We start from the raw sequence: 19,355 nt of genomic DNA, 5'->3' as shown, positions 1-19,355 counted from the left end.
TAGCCGGTGACTTCGCGAGGCGGAACCACTTCGGACGAATTCTCATAATGACGCTAGTTTCGAGATAATAATTCTCGAAATTTGCGACTAAATAAATTGGCAGTCCAGATAATTTTCTGCTTCAATGCATAAAATGACGTTTTGTTAAGAAGGTAAGTGGAACAACAGTGCACTTGTAACGCAAGTTTCGCGGCATATATCGCGCAACCTGTGCCATCTTTAAAGATCGTTCCGACATCATGCCTTGTCAACACACCGGCTACAATTCGTAAAATGCTATACGTGCTGTAAAGTAATTAGATAAAAACGAAATGAGCGAATGTTTCTTAATGAGTCAATTATGCGTGTATATGTATTGTGCAAGTAATGTACGCCTCTTAGAGCGATCTTGCTCGAGGAGTATAATTGCGCTATCTGCCACATAATTTTTTTTATGGTTTAAAAAAAAGGAACACCTTCTACTTCCACAGTGTTCCGCCACACACAGCCGCACTCACGGAGGTGAGGTGTGCGATGAGCGTCGTGTCGAAGTGAGCCATGGTGATGCCTCCCAGGGCCAGCGTGACAAGGTCGACCAGCACTCGGGCATCGGCCAGGAAGGCGATGGCGCTGCAAGAGCTCAACCTGAGCGTCTTCTCCAAGGGAACGCCTGCAAAGCGCACGGATTATTGGTTTCTGCTGAGCACGCCACGATACCCTGAAGCATTCCCCGTCACCTCCTCCTTTTGTGCGCGACGTCTTACGATATCTACTTTCAAGCGGCTCGTTTCCCGAACCCGCAATGGGTGCTTACGGTATCTTCAGTACTGAGCACACATATTTTTTTCATATATTATATTTAAGAATCGGTTCATCAGCATGACGTCACGGATTTTAAGCCATTTTCTCGTATTGGTTGGAATTCTTAGGGTACTACGCGGACTTTCCGGGGGATGTCTATCTATTTATCTAATCGTTCTCCCGCCTACCTGGGTCATTGGGTAGCCGCTGGTGGAACGAGTAGCGCATCGCGCTGCTATGCTGACGTAACAGGCTTCGAGGCCAACCACCGGACCAACTTGGGTCACCGTGTACGTGGCAACGTGCACACACGTGCTGCTCTTCAACGAACCTCTTTTACGCCGACATTGGTTACTGTGGACGCGGGACCGAGCAGGTATCGCTGTTCGAAGCTCTTTGACGCCGACTTGGAGCACTAGTTATGTGCCACTCGGCTTGTGCTGGTCTTCAATGAACCTCTTTGATGCCAACTTGAGTCGCAGGGTATGCGCCAGCAGGTGTGTATATACCCCTCTTCAATTAACGTCTTTGACGCCAACTTGGGTGACTAGGTATGTGTCGCTGGGAATGTGCCGCTCTACAATGACGAAAAAAGATCCCTTAAATTTCTGCGATGCCGAGCAAAATCGAACCCACGTCGCAAGGGTTCCTCAAGGACAGCAACCCAACGCATTAGCAGGCTGCGCCACAAATGCACTGGGTACGTGCCACTCTTCGACGAACCTCTCCCCAACTTAGGTTACTGAGAATGTGCTGCTCAGTGTGCGGCAAGCTAGGAAACAATTTTCAGCAGTCCCCGGCACCAGCGCGGCACGCTGCTCGTCTCGGAGGCCAAGCACAGACTTCTCGGCAGCATCACTATATGGAGCAGCGTGTCCATAGGGAAGCGTGAGAGAGAGGAGCCCGGTTGCCGCATGACGCGTTCCTCAGTTTCAGAGGCCATGCGCAGGCTCCGTGGCGGCTGCGCTATAGGTGGCGCCGAGTGTTCTTAGGGGAGCGCGAAAGAATAGTCGCGCTGGTGTACATGCCTCATGCATAACTCGTTTCGACGGTTGGATTGAATTCTGAGGTTTTACATGCCACAACCACGATTTGGTTTTGAGGCACGCCGTAGTGGAGGACTCCTTGATTAATTTTCACCACCAGGGGATCTTTAATTTTTCCCGAATGCACAGGACACGGGCGTTTTTTGCACTTGGGCCCCATCTAAATGTGGCCGCCGGAGACGCATCACCGTCGACAGTCATCGTATTCTGCTGCATTCTTATTAGTGACGCAGTACATGTTCTTAGCACTCACTACGTACAGTCTATGACTCTCTTATAAAACAATGTAGTTCATCTTTACTGATAAAAAAATTAACTAGGGCCTAGCAGATGCTTTGAAAATTCATGACGTTACGTGAAACTGGTGTGATAATTTCGAGGTGGATTCGCTACCTGTCCTTCGTATTTATTTATGTTTAGTTTTCCCCGTTTACCAGTCCTCCTCTCGCGGTAACCATTACTTTTTGTATTGTAGAGAGGAAATATACCAATGCGGCTAAAATTGTTTTTTCTCTTTAGTGTCCCTTTAACGCGCCTGGCTTGTTCTGGCGCTGAAGTACACACTCGGATATTTTGTACTTGCTCGAAAATGGTAGCCAAACGTGCGCAAGTGCTCCTGCTGACACAAGCATGTTCCTGTGTTTCCAGTTAAAAAGTACACACAGTGAGTCATCCCTTAGAACGTGATTGAAGTTGTTCCCGCACAATGCAGGCATATCTGTTTTTGCATATCGCTATAGAGTGTACGGGCGGGCAAAACACGAGTGGCTGCTGTCATACACACGGAAGCGTTGTGTTCCGCAATGTGGTAAGAGTTTGCTGAGATGTTTTACCCCGCTGTGTCACCTGACATGATAACAATAAATATTAGAAATGGAGTTCCCACGCGACCTTGCGTACCTAAAACTCCACTCCCCGCTCGCGTTCTCTTGTACGCTTTTTGCGTTCTTTTTTACACTCAGCCAATAGCATCCCATAAATGTGAGTCCTCTATTTCTAAATCCCCTTAATGCGAGACTGTACAGAAACTGGACATTGTAAAATAGCTTTTTTTTCTCGCGTGCTATGAATGCATAACAAGAACACGATTATATACTATTTGGCATCATTGATGAGTTTGTGTGTGACTCGTCCAATTTTACGCAAGCGTGTTTAAAAGAAGTTTGTTGAGTGAATACATATTGCAATATGCAAAAAAAGTGGCTGGTGTGAGATTATAGCGTATCTGTAAGTTAACATCCTTAATGAAGCTCCGTTTTGTTGTTATTGCTTTATAAGCTTGCCTCTTAGAAGTTAGAAGAAAATTCTATGCGCCTATTGACCCTTTTTACGAAAATATAATGGGCGCCGCGATGTTTTATCTCGTGGTACGCGTCCATTGCTTGCCTACATTGCCTCCAATGATTACAATGGATTTGCATGGTGCCCAGTGTGGCTCAGCAAACATGTTTTGGTGGATATCGTAGACGGCGATAGGGTAGAGGACACGAAGCTTTGGTCAGAGCTTCAGAGGACATGTAAGTACTTTCGGTGCTCATTACACTTTGTCCAAAGAGCGCGACTAGCCTTTACTGTGCTTGTACTGTAAGCGTTGCTAGAAATGTATTCCAAGTCGTCCAATATTTCCGCTTATGAATTAAGTCAGAATCAGTGTGTTTTGGTCTTCGTTCCTTATTTGGCAATCACCAATCACTTTGAAGCTGCGACTTGTGATGTTTCCGACCCCGTAATGTTCCTTGGTGCGGTCACTATCTGATATTTATTTTCTGCCTAATCGCTTGCGGGTGCGCTCAGTTGCGACAGATTTGTTCTTGCTGCGCACAAGGCTTGGAACGTAGATGATCTGTATTTTGTAATAACTTGGGGGGAGGGGGTAACTTAGACGTATTATCGCGTTACTAGCTTAGTCCCTGCGGACTACCACGAAACGTTCAGCTTCGAATATTCGTGTGTATAGTCGGTGTAGTTGCCGTCACCCATGCTTCGGCGCATTGTTTTACAGTGAGCCCATTCGCTTATTCTTAACACCTGGGTGACATAGTGGGCGTAAGTTTGCGTGTGAGTTGGTGTAGATGTGTGTAGACAAAGTGCTGGAAACTTACTATGCCAGGAAGCGGTGCTACTCTCACTTTGTAACGAGCGGTACTCACTCTTGCCAACGACCCAGGGTTGAAATCCTTTCTTTGGAGGTAAGTAATACAATGATGGCGTAGGAGTGAATGTTTTTATCCTCGAGGAAAGCCTTGCATTGCGAAGGGTGGCCGGCAACACAGGCAGTCCTTACGTATACAGCAGTCTGTGGACTTGGCTACACAGATTCATTCCATCTCTTAATATGCCAGTCAATGTTTTTGCAGTGAACTACGGCACACGTCTTCCCTCTGCCGTTCCATGTTTTGCAACATTAACGGAGCGCAGTGCGTTATCGAACACCCTGTTGCCTTTCCGACAGCTGATCGCACAGTAGCGGGGTAATGGTTTCGTATTCGTGCGCTTCCGCCGAGGCAACGTGCGGCGCGCCGCCGAAAGCGCCATCTCGTTTCTCTAGAGCAAACTGCTCCGCGAAAAAGTTCTGTATGAATGAGCTGGTCAAGGCGGCCATTGTCACGTTGAAGCCCACCACCAAGCCCAATTTTTTTGTACTAGCATGAACGAGGCGACCACAAATGATGCATTCTTTTTTTTTAACAGTTTGCGGCGCAATTGTCTCTTGATATTTCGCACTGCTAAATGGGATGAACTTCTGTGACACTTCGTAATCACTTTCCTTTTTTCATCAATGCTTTTATATTGCGACTACATGCTGTGGAGAAACCGCACCAGACATCTGTTTCAAAGTTCGACGAAAGTTTTGTGAGAAAACCGTTGGAACTGGCGCATTGAAGCATGGAGAAGCTCTCGGGCCTGCCAAGCGCTACGTGTGTAATTAGCCATGTTGTGGCAGGTCACCAGAATTCTGGTAAATATGCTCTGGAGCTCTCTCTGTCTCTCTCTCTCTCTCTCTCTCTCTCTCTCTATATATATATATATATATATATATATATATATATATATATATATATATATATATATATATATATATATATATATATATATATATATATATATGCTGTAGGTGTATTGGAAAGGGCCACTGCAGCTATTAAATAGCTCCTTCGAGAAGTCAGGTTGTAATATTATAATTATATTATACAAAATATTATTATGACTGTTGCTGTAAACAACAATAATAATATTATGTGACATGGCGAAGCACAATTCGCGTTAGGCGGAAGACGTGGATTCAGCTCCCACTTGCGGCAAGTTGTCTTTTCGTCCACTTTCACGTCACCTTTCCTTGTTATATGTGCACTTCAATTAAACACGACAGTTAATTTCCCGTACGCTTGTCTGGCTTTCATTGTCTTCTTGCTTCACACGGTTGTAACTATAACGAACAATCGAGCGCCTCAGAACCCCTTATTCTCCTCTGACAAACTACAGGATGTAAATCAATGACAAGCGTTAAACGCGGGAACGACAACGCACGTCCGCGCACGGGGCACGAGAAATTTGTTCAGAACAGCGCCGTATCACGTGAGTTGGGAAAGCAGATACAGCGTGTGTGCAGACGCGCTATAGCAGTGATCACACGTGCGCACAACGTGAGAAATTTCGTTCGATCCGCACGGCGCAGGATCGAAAACCTCGTTCGCCTTCCGCGACACAGCCGAGCCGCATGCACGCGGACGATCAATGCGCTTCCGCCGTTCAAAGCCCGCAACCGTCGCGCGTGCAGGGAGCGCACAGCGCATGCAGGCGAGAGCGCGTGGTGAGCTTTTTCCCCGAACTGGACGCGTTCATCCGAAACCTACCGATATTCGTATGCACGCACACTCGGGGCATAAGCCTCGACGTAAACAGCGAATGATACGTGTGACATATCATAACCGTTCCGCCCTTGTGAGATCGTCAAGTTATCTCGTTGGTTTCTGCGAACCATAGAGCCCATGTCGAAACGTGCGAATGTGTTTCTGCGGACACTGAGCGCGGGCTCAACGCAGAAGCACGCTCCGGTCAGGGGCAGAAGGCCCGGTCAGGAAATGAAGGTCACGGCTATCTCGTCGAAAGGCGAGAGCGCGCGCGTGCACTGGAATTGACAGCAGGCGCCGCATGCGGTCACGTGATCTCACATGAGTCCAGGGGCAGGGCGACCGCGATCAGGATTCCGAGCAGCATGCAGCCGCCGACGGCGAAGTAGGGAAGTGGGTAGATCCACACCTGCGCATAGACACACACGTGCATGGATGCGATGTCGCCCACTCTGCAGCGCACATGTGCGCCAGCAGCGACCTTCGTGCGCTGTTTTCGCGCGGCCTGGCATTCACTGGTTCGCCGAAAGCAGTGACACCTTTCTTTTTCTTTGCGTTATTATTATTTTTTTAACGAGTACATGTATCCCAGATGACACGTCAGTTTACGCTCGCTGCTGCTGCGAGATAGGTCATAGGTACAAAGGACGCGTGTTTGCGCTAACGCTTGACTGACTCAACGCATAGTTATGTGCCTGACCCTCCTGCATGCTCTAACAGAGTTTGAAAACAGGAAGACATTTTAAATGGAAGGAGATATTGGTGGCAATGAGACCACTTCTTAGCGGACGCAAACGGCTTCCATTGGATCCCAACAATATCGAAATAGTTTGGGTTGTTGCATGCGCAGGCAGCTTGCGTTCCCTAATGTAAAGCTCACTAATAATTCGTCAAGTTTTATGTCTTTAACCTCTGTACCGAGCATGGCCGCTCGATCAAAACGCTGAACGAGCAGACCGAAATTGAAAAAAAAAGAGAAAAGAAGAATATACAGATTCAAAGCACATTGTGGAATATATATGCGAAGCGGAGCTTTTTTCGTGTAGCGCTGTCTTGGAATGTTTAGTCAGTAATGTGTGTCCGAAATTCACCTACGTTTGTCTTCCAGTTCTGGAAGTCTTTACTTTCCAGAACTACAAGGTTATCTGTGTTTTTTATTCCAGTTGGGTGTACCGGGCTTTAACACTTGGCGCTAGCACAGTGTTGTAATCATTGAGGTCCGTATGGTTATTCATTCTTACCTCAATAAGTTCGAAACCCAGTATTGGTCCCAGCAAACCGCCAATGCCGACTGCGACCTCCGACAAGATCTGCATATCAAAAATAAGAGAAGTAATTTTCGTGGCATTTCATTAAATTGAATTTATCACAAATCAACATTGTTCACGCACAAGAGAATTGAAAAAAAAAAAGGAATTGGACATCTCCAAATCTACTCTGTGAGAATTATCGTAACATGAATAGGGAAATAGAGGGCGATTAACTTGATACCAGAGGCAAGTTTATTGAATTGCGTTCGTTTCGTATGTTGGTGTTATTTTTGGATAACGTCATCAATGAAGTTTGGGACGGAGGTGTGGATTATGGCAGCTTTGCGTAGCTGTGGCTCATCTATTAAATATTTGTACATAAACATTAACTGTAGTCGATTTGCTAGTGCAACCTATATTTTCTTCTACATCGAATATTTGGTGTATGATTTGAGCTTTCAATTTTAATGGCGCAGTAGCTTTGTGAGAGAGAGAGAAATAAACTTTATTTAGACCAGGCTTCTTGAGCCCAAAGGTGGGTGGCCTCCTCAGTCCAGGTAGCTTTGTAGATTTCGATTTTTTACCGTCGTATTCTAGAACGTTCCCTTACTCAACACTCTGCCTCAAGTTAAGAAAATATGTATAGATATCAGCGCCACCCCTGATGATAACTGGCCACTGCGTTTCATAATCCCCTTCGACAATTCTTGAGAAGTGTGGCTTCATCAACCGAAAGTCGGCGTTGTGCTCAACTTGGTGGAGTGGAGGAAGAGCTTCGAGTGAGGATCGTTTGTGAATGCGGCATTACTGTTTAAATGAATCAGTACAAGAGCTCGTTAGTCAATCTATGGGAGCAGGACAGTCTAGAGAGAGAGAGAGAGAGAATGATAGATGAAAGGCAGGGAAGTTAAGCAGTACTGAGTCCGGTTGGCTAGCCTACACTGGAGAAAGGAAAAAGGGGAGGGAAATATTAAGAGAAGGAAAGGAACTACACCGCCGATATCGCCATGGCAGCAGCTCTATATCCGCTGACTGTCACTCAGTCCGGATCACAGGCCGTCGCTCAATCCGGTAGCCTTCAATAATCGCAGCAGTGCCTTTGCGGCCTTTTGTAGCTGCGATATGCGAGTCCATTGTCCAAAGATCTTGCCCAATGTGAACGGTTTTCAATCACTGATTTCGGGCTGTGTAGAGGTCATGTCTTTCATTTTCAAAAGACAGGCATAAGCACAGTACATGTTCTATAGTCTCCTCGACACCGCAGGCATTGCACTGGGCGCTATCAGCAATTCCAGTCGAACACGCATATATGCATTGGTGAATTCGGCGCCCAAGCGTAAGCGGTACAGCATTGTTTCCGCATTTCGCGGAAACCCAGGTAACTGCCGCAGTTGCATGGATGGGTCGAGGGTATGTAATCGATTCTCGGTGAATTCAGGTGTGTGTCACTGCTCTCATGTCATACGGTGCGCTAGCTTGCTTAAGTGTTGGACTGCGTCAGTCCTCGATAAAGGCACAGAAACAAGGTTTGCTCCTTCGTGTGCTTTTCTAGCAGCTTCGTCGGCGAGGTCATTGCCGGAGATACCACAATGACCCGGCGGTCACTGAATCACGACGTCGTGTCCTTTCGCGATCATATGATGGCGTGTTTCTTGTATCTCCGACGCGAGCTTTTCACAGCACACGCGACGATGAGCTGACAAAGGACATTGTAGGGCCGCTTTCGAGTCGCAGAATATTGCCCACTGATTAGCCGGTTGGTTGTTAATATAATCATCGGCACCTCGAAGGGCAACAAACTTGAAAAATCTTATATCTGATGGTTATTGATCGTGATGGTATAACCACTGCGCCGGTGGAGCTGGTCTGAGGGGAAGAGCCATCCGTATGTATGTGGAATCGCTAAAAGTAGCAAGTATACAAACAATCCAGAGTTCTTTGCTTTAAGGCCAAGGGAGGCAGGTCAGTTTTCTTTCTTATTCCTGGAACGGAAAGGCGCACTTGAAGTGGTTTAAACACCATGAAGTTGAAGGTGAACGTGCCGTGGATGTGAAGCCCGATGGTAGGGAGGCACGATGACTACTGACCACGTTGGAGAATGACGTCTGTGGTCGTCGTCCTGGCAGGCAGGCAAGATAGTTTGACTGCATCCGTGAAACGCGACGAATATAGGCCCTAAGCGTGTCGGTGGTAATGTAAGTCGTAATCGGATGGTCTTGAGCCATTATAACTGTTCCTGCTGTTCAGGGCTCCACGAAAGGCCGAGGCAAACGCGTAATGTCTGTGCCTGAACGCCCTGAGGTTCTCGAAGATTTGACTTGCATGTCTTAGCAAGCATGGGAGAACTATAGCCTAGGAATCCGATAAAAAGTGCTCGGTACAACTGCAGCATGGAGTCCGCTGACGATCCTCATGTTTTGCCGGCTGTGAATTTGAAGACGTGAACAGATGGGAGGTTCTTCTTTAAATGGACAACCTCAGGGCTCCAAGAGAGGTCCCGTTCATCAATGACACCCAAAAACCGATTACTTCTTTTGTAGGAGATTGGCTGGCCATTGATGCGTACTGAATAACCAGACATCGCTTTTCGTGTAAAAGCGACTAACGCACGTTCTTGTGTCGAGATGATTAGGCCTTGTGTGCAAAGATAGCCAGATGCTTGCGTTGCTGATTTCTGTAGCCTTGCACAAACCTGCAGGCGAGTGACCTCTAATGCCCAGATGCAGATATCATCGGCTTATTTGAGACACTCACTGTTTCCGGTGTGGACTCGGTCAGCCCAAGAAGTGCGAGGTTAAAAAGAATAGGGCTTAGAGCACCGTCTTGGAGAACGCCTCGGCATGGCCAGTGGTCGGTAGGCGGACCATTTCCGGTATGTACAAACAAGGACTTTTGTGTCAAGTAGTTTTACATCCATCGAAATAATCGCCCTCCTAATTCAGTTGTCGAAAGTGCGTCTACAATGGCTTGACGGGAAACGTTGTACGCACCTTTCACGCCAAAAAGTCGTTTCCTAGATTTTTGCTGCTCTACAGGTGGTACCAAATCGATGACACTGTCAATCGATGAACGGCCTCGTCCAAACCCCTCCATAGAGTCAGGGTAAATTTTGTGGTGTTCAAGGCACCATTCGAGATGCATGAGGATTATACGTTCCATTAGCTTCCCGACACAGCAGGCGAGTGCTATAGGCCGATATGATGCCAGTTCCGGTGGTGAGTTTCCTGCTTTTAGCGGCAGTACGAGGCGGCTCCGTTTCCACTCCTGTGGAACGACGCCACCTTGCCATGACGAATCAAAAAGGTTGAAATGTTCCCGTCACACTTCTCAACCTAGGTGTCGCAACGCAGTATATGTTATTCCATTGGGCCCTGGTGAAGACGAACACCTACAGAGCGCCATAGCAGCCTCTAACTCTTCCAGAGAGAATGGAGCGTCCATACTTGTGTCTCGTGGACCGGAAATGTCACCTAAAGCCATGCCAGGGACTAAAATTGCCCCTCCGGCGAGTGTCGCACAAAATTCCTATGTAACGTCTATCTCACGGCGGTTTCGATAGAGAGCAATGACATTAAAAGGGTGTCGTTGCTGGGGACAAGAGCAGAGACCTCGTAGCGTACGCTACACACGGGAGAGTGGGTTGCGTTGGTCCATTGATTCTCAAAAGCATTTCCATTTTTTATTCGCTAGCATTTCCATTTGGCGCTGTACCTTCTTTTGCATGCACCTAGCTACTCTGAAGCTAAAGATTGACTTCGTGCGCCTGTACCGCCTTTCAGCTCGGCGACGTAGTGCACGAAGCCTTTCCAATTCAAAGTCCTACTCTGTACGCTTGGATGAATGTGTAGAGCAATGCGTTCAATCTTGCAGTGCGTCTGTAATTAGGTCTCCTAACCTGCGCGCGATGTTTCTTGCATGTGTTTTCTACAAGATATTCAAAGACTGGCAGTCAGTTTGGCGAGATACGAGATACAACCGGTAATAAGGCAGCTAGTCCATCGATTCTCACATAGGTCGGAATGTGATCACTTTCATGGGTAATATCAGTGAACCACTGCACGCTCGAAGTCAGGCAACATAACACCAGTGTCAAGTCAATGCAGCTGCTGTACGTTGTTCCTCGCAGAAATGTCGGGCTTCCGTCATTTAGAAGACAGGTTGTGGCCTGATGCAAAAGATGTGAGTGACCTGGCCCTTGAATTTATCCTGCACTTTCTCCATATCTGGGGGTGAGTGTAGAAGTCCTCTGTTATTATCCAAGGACCGGGAGTCGCAGTCATATCTTTTTGTCTTTTGCAATTAAACTTGTTGGGGAAAGGCAACCGCCAATAAGTGTAAAAGACAGTCTCTTCTTTTTTCCAGTAACACATACGTATTGGTTATCGTCATGTGGCCGTACGGGTTGGGCAAAATATGTAAGGTCCTTGCGAATGTAAACTAGAACCTTGCTACTTTCGGCACACGTAGTAGAAACGAAAAATTCATATCCTAAGAGTATTATGGTGGCTGATAACTTCGGTTCACAGATGAACAGTACAGAAAAGCGGTTTTCAAACACGAACTGCCGGAAATTCGAAATACGTCACCTGAGGCCTCTCGCATTTCATTGGAATATGGTGGCGCTTCTGACATTATCCCGGATCGATCGCTGGTGTTGTCAATGAGCCATGGTTCCGCTGTATAAGTTCTCAAGCGCTGGACTTCTCAAGGCTTGCGAGAACCGGATTGACGGCATCCAGCACTTGTAATGCACTTCGAGCTGTTGGTGTGTGTAACTTGTCCAGAAGAACACGAATAGCACTCACCAGAGAGGAGATCATGACAACAATTTGGTGATCTTGGTCCATCAATTTATCAGGAACAGACGAAGTGTACCTTGCTGTAAAGTCTGATCTCGCTCACTAGGTGCATGTAGCCTCGTGAATGCAGACCAAGCGTCAGTTGCCTTGCTGTTCGATGCTCCTTTGTCCTTATATATAGAGTTGACTACATAGTGATTGGGCGGGAGAGAGTGCGGTGATGTGTGTGGCTCGCGTCTTACAGAGGATACGGAGGTTCTTGATCGGCGTCGGCGACGTTATCGGCGTCGCTTAATAGATGTTACTACTTCTCAGTGAGACGAGTGGTCTCTGACCATTTTCTTCAATATTGCCGTTTCCTTTCGAATCAAAGGGCATTCCTTCGAGGAGGTATCGTGAGGGCCGCTGCAGTTTGTGCACTTCAGCCCATTGGCCTCGCACGTGTTAGTGGTGTGGGGCCCAGTGCATCGAGAACGCATGGTAGTGTTTTTTGCACACGCTACTTACATGGCCTAACTTCATGCACTTCCAGCACTGCAGCGATTTTGGTATAAAGGGGCGAACTGCGTGTCAGAAGTGGCCCACCTTTACATGTGATGGGAGGGATTCGCCTTTAAATATGATATTTACACACAGTGACGTGCCGAGACGAAACACGTTTTGTGATGACAATGTTTTCTGTAGCTGGCTTTGACTAAGACCGACATTAAGGCTGCTTGATTAAAACCGACGGATCGGAGTCTGCAATGGTCTCGTCAACATCGTAAATTACACCAGTGCTGACTTCTTTGCCTAGCGGAATATGAAGGCGGACTTTCATCCCGTCAAGTTCCATGGCTTCGCGCAAAGAATCCAACGCAACCGCGTGCTCTGCATCAATCGCTAGGACGTTCTTACGTTTCTTTAGTCTAATTTCATTGATTTTATTCGGGACCAGCGCCTCTAGATGTGAAGACAGGGCTTGCCTCTGCAGGCGTCTCAGGTTGTCAGTGGCGAGAACTGGCGTGAAAAGGATGGCGAGCAGCTCGGTATTCCGCGAATATTTCATGATGCATGCATTAGAATTCGATTATGCGATTATGTGCTGAGAAACCTTCTTTTTGCTTCACGGCTCCGCACCAGCTCCAAGGTGTCTTCATGAGATTCTCCACTGCTGACATAGAACTTGGTGTCGTCGCTGTCAGTGTCGCTCTCGGTGCCGTTGCGGTTCCTGAGGGCAGCCGCCGCGGGCACTGCCGAGTCCGGCGGACGTGCGTGAGACTCTATCTCCACCGCATTTAAGCAGGAAACAATTCACTGGTAGTCTTAAGAAATTCACAAAAGAAGTAGAGCTGGAAGACTGTTGTTGTTGTTGTTGTTGTTGTTGTTGTTGTTGTTGTTGTTGTTGTTGTTGTTGTTTGAAAACATGGCTCGTTGTTGTTGCTCATGTTGTTGTTGTTGTTGTTGTTGTTGTTGTTGTTGTTGTTGTTGTTGTTGTTGTTGTTGTTGTTGTTGTTGTTGTTGTTGTTGTTGTTGTTGTTGTTGTTGTTGTTGTTTGAAAACATGGCTCGTACCCACAGGTGGGACTCACCACACTAGGCTGGTTGAAAAATGCATCTAATAAAATACCAAACAAGGGTAAAGGCATACATCCAAAAGAAAGCATTAGGCAACTAAATGCTAATAGAAATTTCATGAGGGTCTATACATACATTTAGGATAAATGAAAATGAAGTAAAGCGTCCCACAGTTGGAACGCTAGCAGCGAATCCTTCCTGACGCTTCAATGAACTTGTGTACAGCAGTAATCATTGACCCATGGCTTGTGCCTAATTGACAAGAGCCAAAGGACAAGATGTTTGGTGTAATAAGCGCTAAACCCAGTTTACTAGTTGGAAATAAGAGGAACATTCTGCTGAGGGAAGAGAAGCAGCGGCAAGAAACAAAGAAATGGTCCACAGTTTCTGGTTCATTGAAAGAAGAGAAGTTATTTATGGATAAACCAGATCTATGAAAGTAAAAATTTAGGCAGGAAACTCTACCACGGAAGCTTTTAAAAAAGGTATCCTTCCATTGTCGTGAAAGGCATTTGCTCGTGTTCCATAGGAAATTTAGATGTCGGAAATCATCTGCGGAAAGGAGTGAATCATTACAATATTAAAATAAAATACGTTTAAATCTAGAGCTCCGGTTATAAAAGCGCAATTGTTCTTGTTCCCTAGCGTTTTGCCTGAAAGACAATTCGTCTTCTTCCCAAGACCGTCAAGACAATCCATTTCGTTCCCACCCGCACTTAAAGAAAAGGAAGATTGCGCACAAACCAACGACGATGATTGTCAATGTAAGCGAATAGCCGAATGCTTCTAAAACAGACCACCAACCATTATAAAAGCGGGCGAGACGAGTCATCCCCCACCCCACTGCCAGGAAAAAAAGCTCTTCTCGTTAATAAATAGAAAGAGTACAGTCTGTCCAACAGTACCGATGCCCTCCATAAAGAGGAGTGATTTTAAATATTCAGTGTCCTTCCACTCTGTGAAGAAGGATGACCAGCTAGACTGTGAAAGTAGGCCCCTTAATGGCGAACTGCACCTCCGCCATGGGTCGGCCCGGCATTGCACTATCTTCGCGATCGGCCCACGTATTGAGAACGCTTAACGCCTGCTTCACCTCCGCCGCGGGTCGGCCCGGCATTTCACTAACTTCTGGATCGGCCCACCTATGTGAAATTGTTGGTCCATGTCCACGGAGACGAGATCCGCCCCTAGCCACAGACAGCTTCGCTGTAAAACTACTATATAAAATATAAATTTTTTTCATAAAATTCGTACATATATATATATATATATAAGTTGGTTGAAAACAGCGTCTAAGAATTTCGCTTTCGTTGAGGGGAAGGTTGTCCGAAGCATGACACGCGCGGCGCCGCTCTTAGTGCACTGAAGCTATAGGACACTCACAAAGATGGTGCACAATTGTCTCTTTGCATCCACATACTCAACGTTCCGAACTATATACACCCGCTTCAGTTCAGAGGTGGGCCTTATCTACCCACCAGCGGCACGATGTAAGAGCTCTGATGCTTGTAAAAGAGCACGCTGTACATGGCCGTGAAGTACAGGGCGAGCCCCACACCGCCGACGGACTTGATCGTCGCGCCCAGTGCCATGAACGCCGTCTCGTTGACGGGAAGCCAGTGCAGGGCTCTGTGGAAGAAGGCGAGCAGTCGTGCATGAGCTCAACGCACCCGCTGTCGCGTAGGGATGTGCGTCATGATCGCAGTGAGAAAGCTTCTTTGGGCATAAGCTTCGGTGTCCTTGGACGTGAGCATTATCAAACAGTGTGATATTCTAGTGTACATAACCGAATGGGAGGCGTGAGACACGGCTCTTGAGCGCCGCACTGGTTAACTTCGCCCAGGTTGAGGCAAAGTTAACTGCAGGAAATAGACACATTTGTTTTAAGAAATAATGCCAATTTTGCCGGTAGAAAGTAAAACTGCCGCCGACTGCCGGAAGCGTAACTTGTTTACGCGGACGATCCCGCGAGTTTTGAATGCTACAGAAATCGATCAGTGTAAAAATAGAAAGTATTGACTATAACTACTTGCGCGGAACCGAGAAAATCAGCTGTTCTCACAGTTGCTGAAACAAGACGAAAATCACGCTTTCGCCAATGTACCACAAGCTGAGCTTAATACCCCAGTCACACGGGCATACCAAAGGTCCTCAGAAGCTGAGTAGAATAGAGCTTTCAAAGGAACGTTAGTTCAAGGTATATGTGTCAGTGTTACATGGTCTCAAGATGATTTTCCTTGAAGCTATTAATAGAAACCGCAACCTACCCTAACATGTAACAGCGTCGAGGAACGAAAGAAGCTAACGACACGCAGAAAAAAAAAATACGAGGACACTTTAATGCCTAGTAACCGATAACCAGATCGCACATAGTACTCATGTTGCGTCGATGTTGCTGCTGGCGACAGGCCCTGCCGGCGCTGCTGTATACCGCCGCGTTCATGGTTGAGATTGCGGGTGTCACAAAGTGTTTAGTGCTTAGAAACTTCTATAATACAGTGATGCTTGCTTTTAACAGGTAAAAATTTAACTTCCGTATTTATTCAGTATTTCGTTTTCTTCTGTCGGACGCCCTTTAGGCTCAAGAGTATTCCCTTGAGATATCAAAGGGCAACGTGGACTCCCTTGACTAAAAGCTCCCTTCGACTAGACCTCCTTTGATGCGGCCGTGTGACAGTGCGCGTCCTTCATTGAAGTAAAGAATCTTTGGTTCAAAGGTCTTTGAAAGTGCCCATGTGACTGGGGTAGGTACCGGTAGAGCTTTCTCCCCCCTTTTTTGTGTATGTGTGTGTGTCTGTGTGAAATGTAAATCTGAAATTACCCGAGTGCAACGACAGCCAGTGCTTTCAGTACTACTCCTAACACCAACAGGTGGCTCGGGTAGATGACAGACATCTGAAAAAAAAAAAAGAAAGAGAGAGGGAGGAAGGGAAAAAAAGCCAATTCAGCGCGGAATGATTGAATAAGTATATAGACACTGTAGCTAAGAAGGCAAGGCGTGCCCACTGCAACACTGTGGTGCGTACAGCTTTGAGATTAATGTCACGGGAAGACAGAATTTGCGTTATTGTTTGATCTTTCAACAAATATAGACTGCATACCAGGCTGTGGGATAGCAAGGACCCAACTATGGCTGTGGCTTTAGTTGCACTGAAGAGGGAGCCAGTGTCGAAGTAGGTAAGTCCGTGTCGTGACGCCTGGAACAGGAAAAATGAAAAAAAAGCAAGTGTATCATTTTTAAGATGGGAGCACCTTTAGCGAGTTCCTTGTTGCGTGATAAATATCTGCGTATCATCTTTCTGCTGCATATACAGTCAAACACCTCTACAACGAGAGAGAGATAATTTAATTGAAAGAAGGCAAAGCCTCTACAAGGAAATGACCTCTAGAACGAAGGGTTCCATTTGTCCCCGCCTAACTCATACATAGATTTCGTAAGTTCTGTGGACACCTCTATGGTGAAAATGCGTACGGTGAATTTGCTTGCATAACGAAGGAGTCCCCGACGCCTCATTTGTTGCTTTAGAACGAACCGACATGGCGGCACGACCACGGCGTTCGGCAGCCGCCCCTTATACATGGGGGGCGTCAGTGGACACCACATCGAAGGCCGCGCGGGAGAGTCTCGGTGCAGACTCTGCGGTAGATATGCACGATAGTGCCCTCAATTTAAAAAAAAAAAAAGTCGAACAGGCGGACATTGGCGACCCACATTAGAGGGACCTGCCGGCAAAAAATAAAAGACAAAGAAAGTGCGACAGTAGGCCCACAATGATATTCATGCTCTAATACGACTCGCTGTCACCAATTATGGCAACAAGGGGACGGACAGCGCATTCCACGCTCTGCAGCTCTGCCTTCCGTCGCTCCTGTGTTTCGCCGCCAAGTATGCTGTTGATCACGATTCTATAGAATCGTATACTCGTATATGAGTTCGGCTGCAGTCACACGTTCCCTAGGGCAATATGCGAAAAAGAAAATTAGCGACTTCTTTCACGAAATATATTTTGTATTCATGTTAAATAAAGGTTCGCTTTTTGCTAAAAATCCATAGCCTCCTCTGATATGAGCGGTACGGTGCGCGACCTTTACAGCGAAGTGGCCTGTGTAACGAAGAATTTCGCAAGTCCTGGGCGCTTCATCCTAATGGCGTTTCATTGTACTTCGAGCATCACGCGGACCTTCATTCCGCTTCCGTGCTCGCTGCTCACGCTCAGAAGCGATGTCATGCTGTCGTGCCCCACGCATTGTCACAATGGTAGCACGGCGAATGGCCTGAAACCGACGACGGGCGCAAGTTAAGCGAGCTTGGCCAATGGCACTGGCTTGGCCGCTAGGCTCACGCCATATCTTGTACTGCATTCACTTGCAGCTGCAATTATATGGCTGTTTCATCTAAATTAGATATTTACGCAAAAGTGCGTATTTAGCTGCCTGCAAGGCAACCAAGCGGCTAAAACGTCATTGTTCTATTGTAATCTTTAGGACATAAGTAATCGTTTTACTGCGATGCGTTCCTGGCAGGTACAGCTATGATGAAGAACAAATTTTACACATACCTGGACAGGACAAAAAAGGAAGGATAAATCGTTGTAGCATGAAGTGGGCAATGACTAGTGTGCATCTTTCCCACTTCCCTTTCCCTTTCGATTTAGCGCATCGCGCATACACGAGTTTACATTCCGTCAGTGTAGACTGTTTTGTCAAACGAGCGACAAACGTATACGTCACTTTATGGCTGATAACATTACTGCCTGACTCAGTTCCCACTTATCTTGTAAAGCTTTAGTTTTTGATAACCCAGCAATAGAACTGACCTCGCGACGAGCCTGTAGAAAGCTGCTCGCGATCAAAACCACAGTTTTATGAGACCGATATATATATATATATATATATATATATATATATATATATATATATATATATATATATATATATATATATATATATATGTGTGTGTGTGTGTGTGTGTGTGTGTGTGTGTGTGTGTGTGTGTGTGTGTGTGTGTGTGTGTGTGTGTGTGTGTGTGTGTGTGTGTGTGTGTGTGTGTGTGATTATACGTCTCAATAGTACAACAGGCATTCTAATATCATACAGCATTATACGAGCTTTACACATGTTTTCCAGAATAACTTTTAAAAAAAATTATAAGTCAGCACTCAGTGCAGAAGTGGAAAGTTCGAAGCGACGCGCTCGGAAGGCATTCCAGCAGAGTGTAATGTCCTTTTGGAAGATGACGTGTACTCTCAGCCCGCCGCTTTTCTGCGCTGCAGCCTATGGTAGTAAACGAAGAAAAAAATTTGAAGAGCTCACATAGTTCGTACAAAAACAATAAGTTCATCTGCGTGACGCCACAGCCACGTGTATATACATTCGTTTTCGTCTCGACTGACTGCGCGCCATGTCACTCAAAAAGGTTTAGAGTGCCTGAGTGCCCTTTCAAGAACATCTGCTGCACTCCTCATGTGGTCCAGCTGTAACAACGGCCCATTAACATTCTGTCGATTCACATGCAGTGCACATAGAGCTCGTCATACCTTGCGTTCACAAGAACGCGGGTCTAACAAGATGAACGCACTCAGGCGAGCGTTTCGTGTTTATTCGTGCGTACTCGTACGTATCTTGTGCACCACTTAGCTCGGAAAAAACGAAGTGCGAGCGACTAAACAGCTTAATCCACTTTCATAAACGACTAGACGTCAGAAAGCTTCCTGTCATGCTTCGTAAACCTCACGGGGTCGTTCAAGAGGGTCTTGCCGGTGCCCAAATACGGTTCAACATCTCGAGCGGCAGACAATGTGTGTTTGAGTGGGGCCGCGTGCCGCTACGATCAGTGCCCTAATTTCATTTTTTTATTTATAGTAATACTGCCGATCTCACAAGAGATCACAGCAGGGAGGGCATACACATAAGTTTAAAACAAGTACAATCAAATCATTTATACAATGCAAAACGCTGAAGTAATCGGTACATGAACATCAGTAGTAGCAGTGCGACAAGTAGCAATGCGACAAATCACGACAAGATTACAAATTACGACAATTACAATATGGTAGGGTGCGGAATGATGCAA

General features: G+C 46.4%; 1 protein-coding gene across 2 annotated transcripts in view; it reads right to left on the bottom strand.

Annotated features, from left to right (window-relative positions):
- The window catches only part of LOC135902382 (MFS-type transporter SLC18B1-like), a 58,715-nt gene that overhangs the window by 14,117 nt on the left and 25,243 nt on the right, over positions 1-19,355 (bottom strand). For both annotated transcript variants that reach the window (XM_065432392.1, XM_065432393.1), the window contains exons 3-8: positions 16,384-16,479; positions 16,104-16,177; positions 14,761-14,911; positions 6,919-6,987; positions 5,999-6,086; positions 498-649 (exon numbers count right to left, since the gene is read on the bottom strand). In XM_065432392.1, the coding sequence (XP_065288464.1) occupies positions 498-649; positions 5,999-6,086; positions 6,919-6,987; positions 14,761-14,911; positions 16,104-16,177; positions 16,384-16,479 (630 nt within the window). The remainder of the gene's footprint in view (positions 1-497; positions 650-5,998; positions 6,087-6,918; positions 6,988-14,760; positions 14,912-16,103; positions 16,178-16,383; positions 16,480-19,355) is intronic.

The sequence above is a fragment of the Dermacentor albipictus genome, chromosome 5, assembly GCF_038994185.2.
Source record: "Dermacentor albipictus isolate Rhodes 1998 colony chromosome 5, USDA_Dalb.pri_finalv2, whole genome shotgun sequence".
NCBI lineage: Eukaryota > Metazoa > Arthropoda > Arachnida > Ixodida > Ixodidae > Dermacentor > Dermacentor albipictus.
The sequence above is the reverse complement of the archived record's forward strand: the minus strand, read 5'-3'. Positions and strand labels throughout refer to the sequence as shown.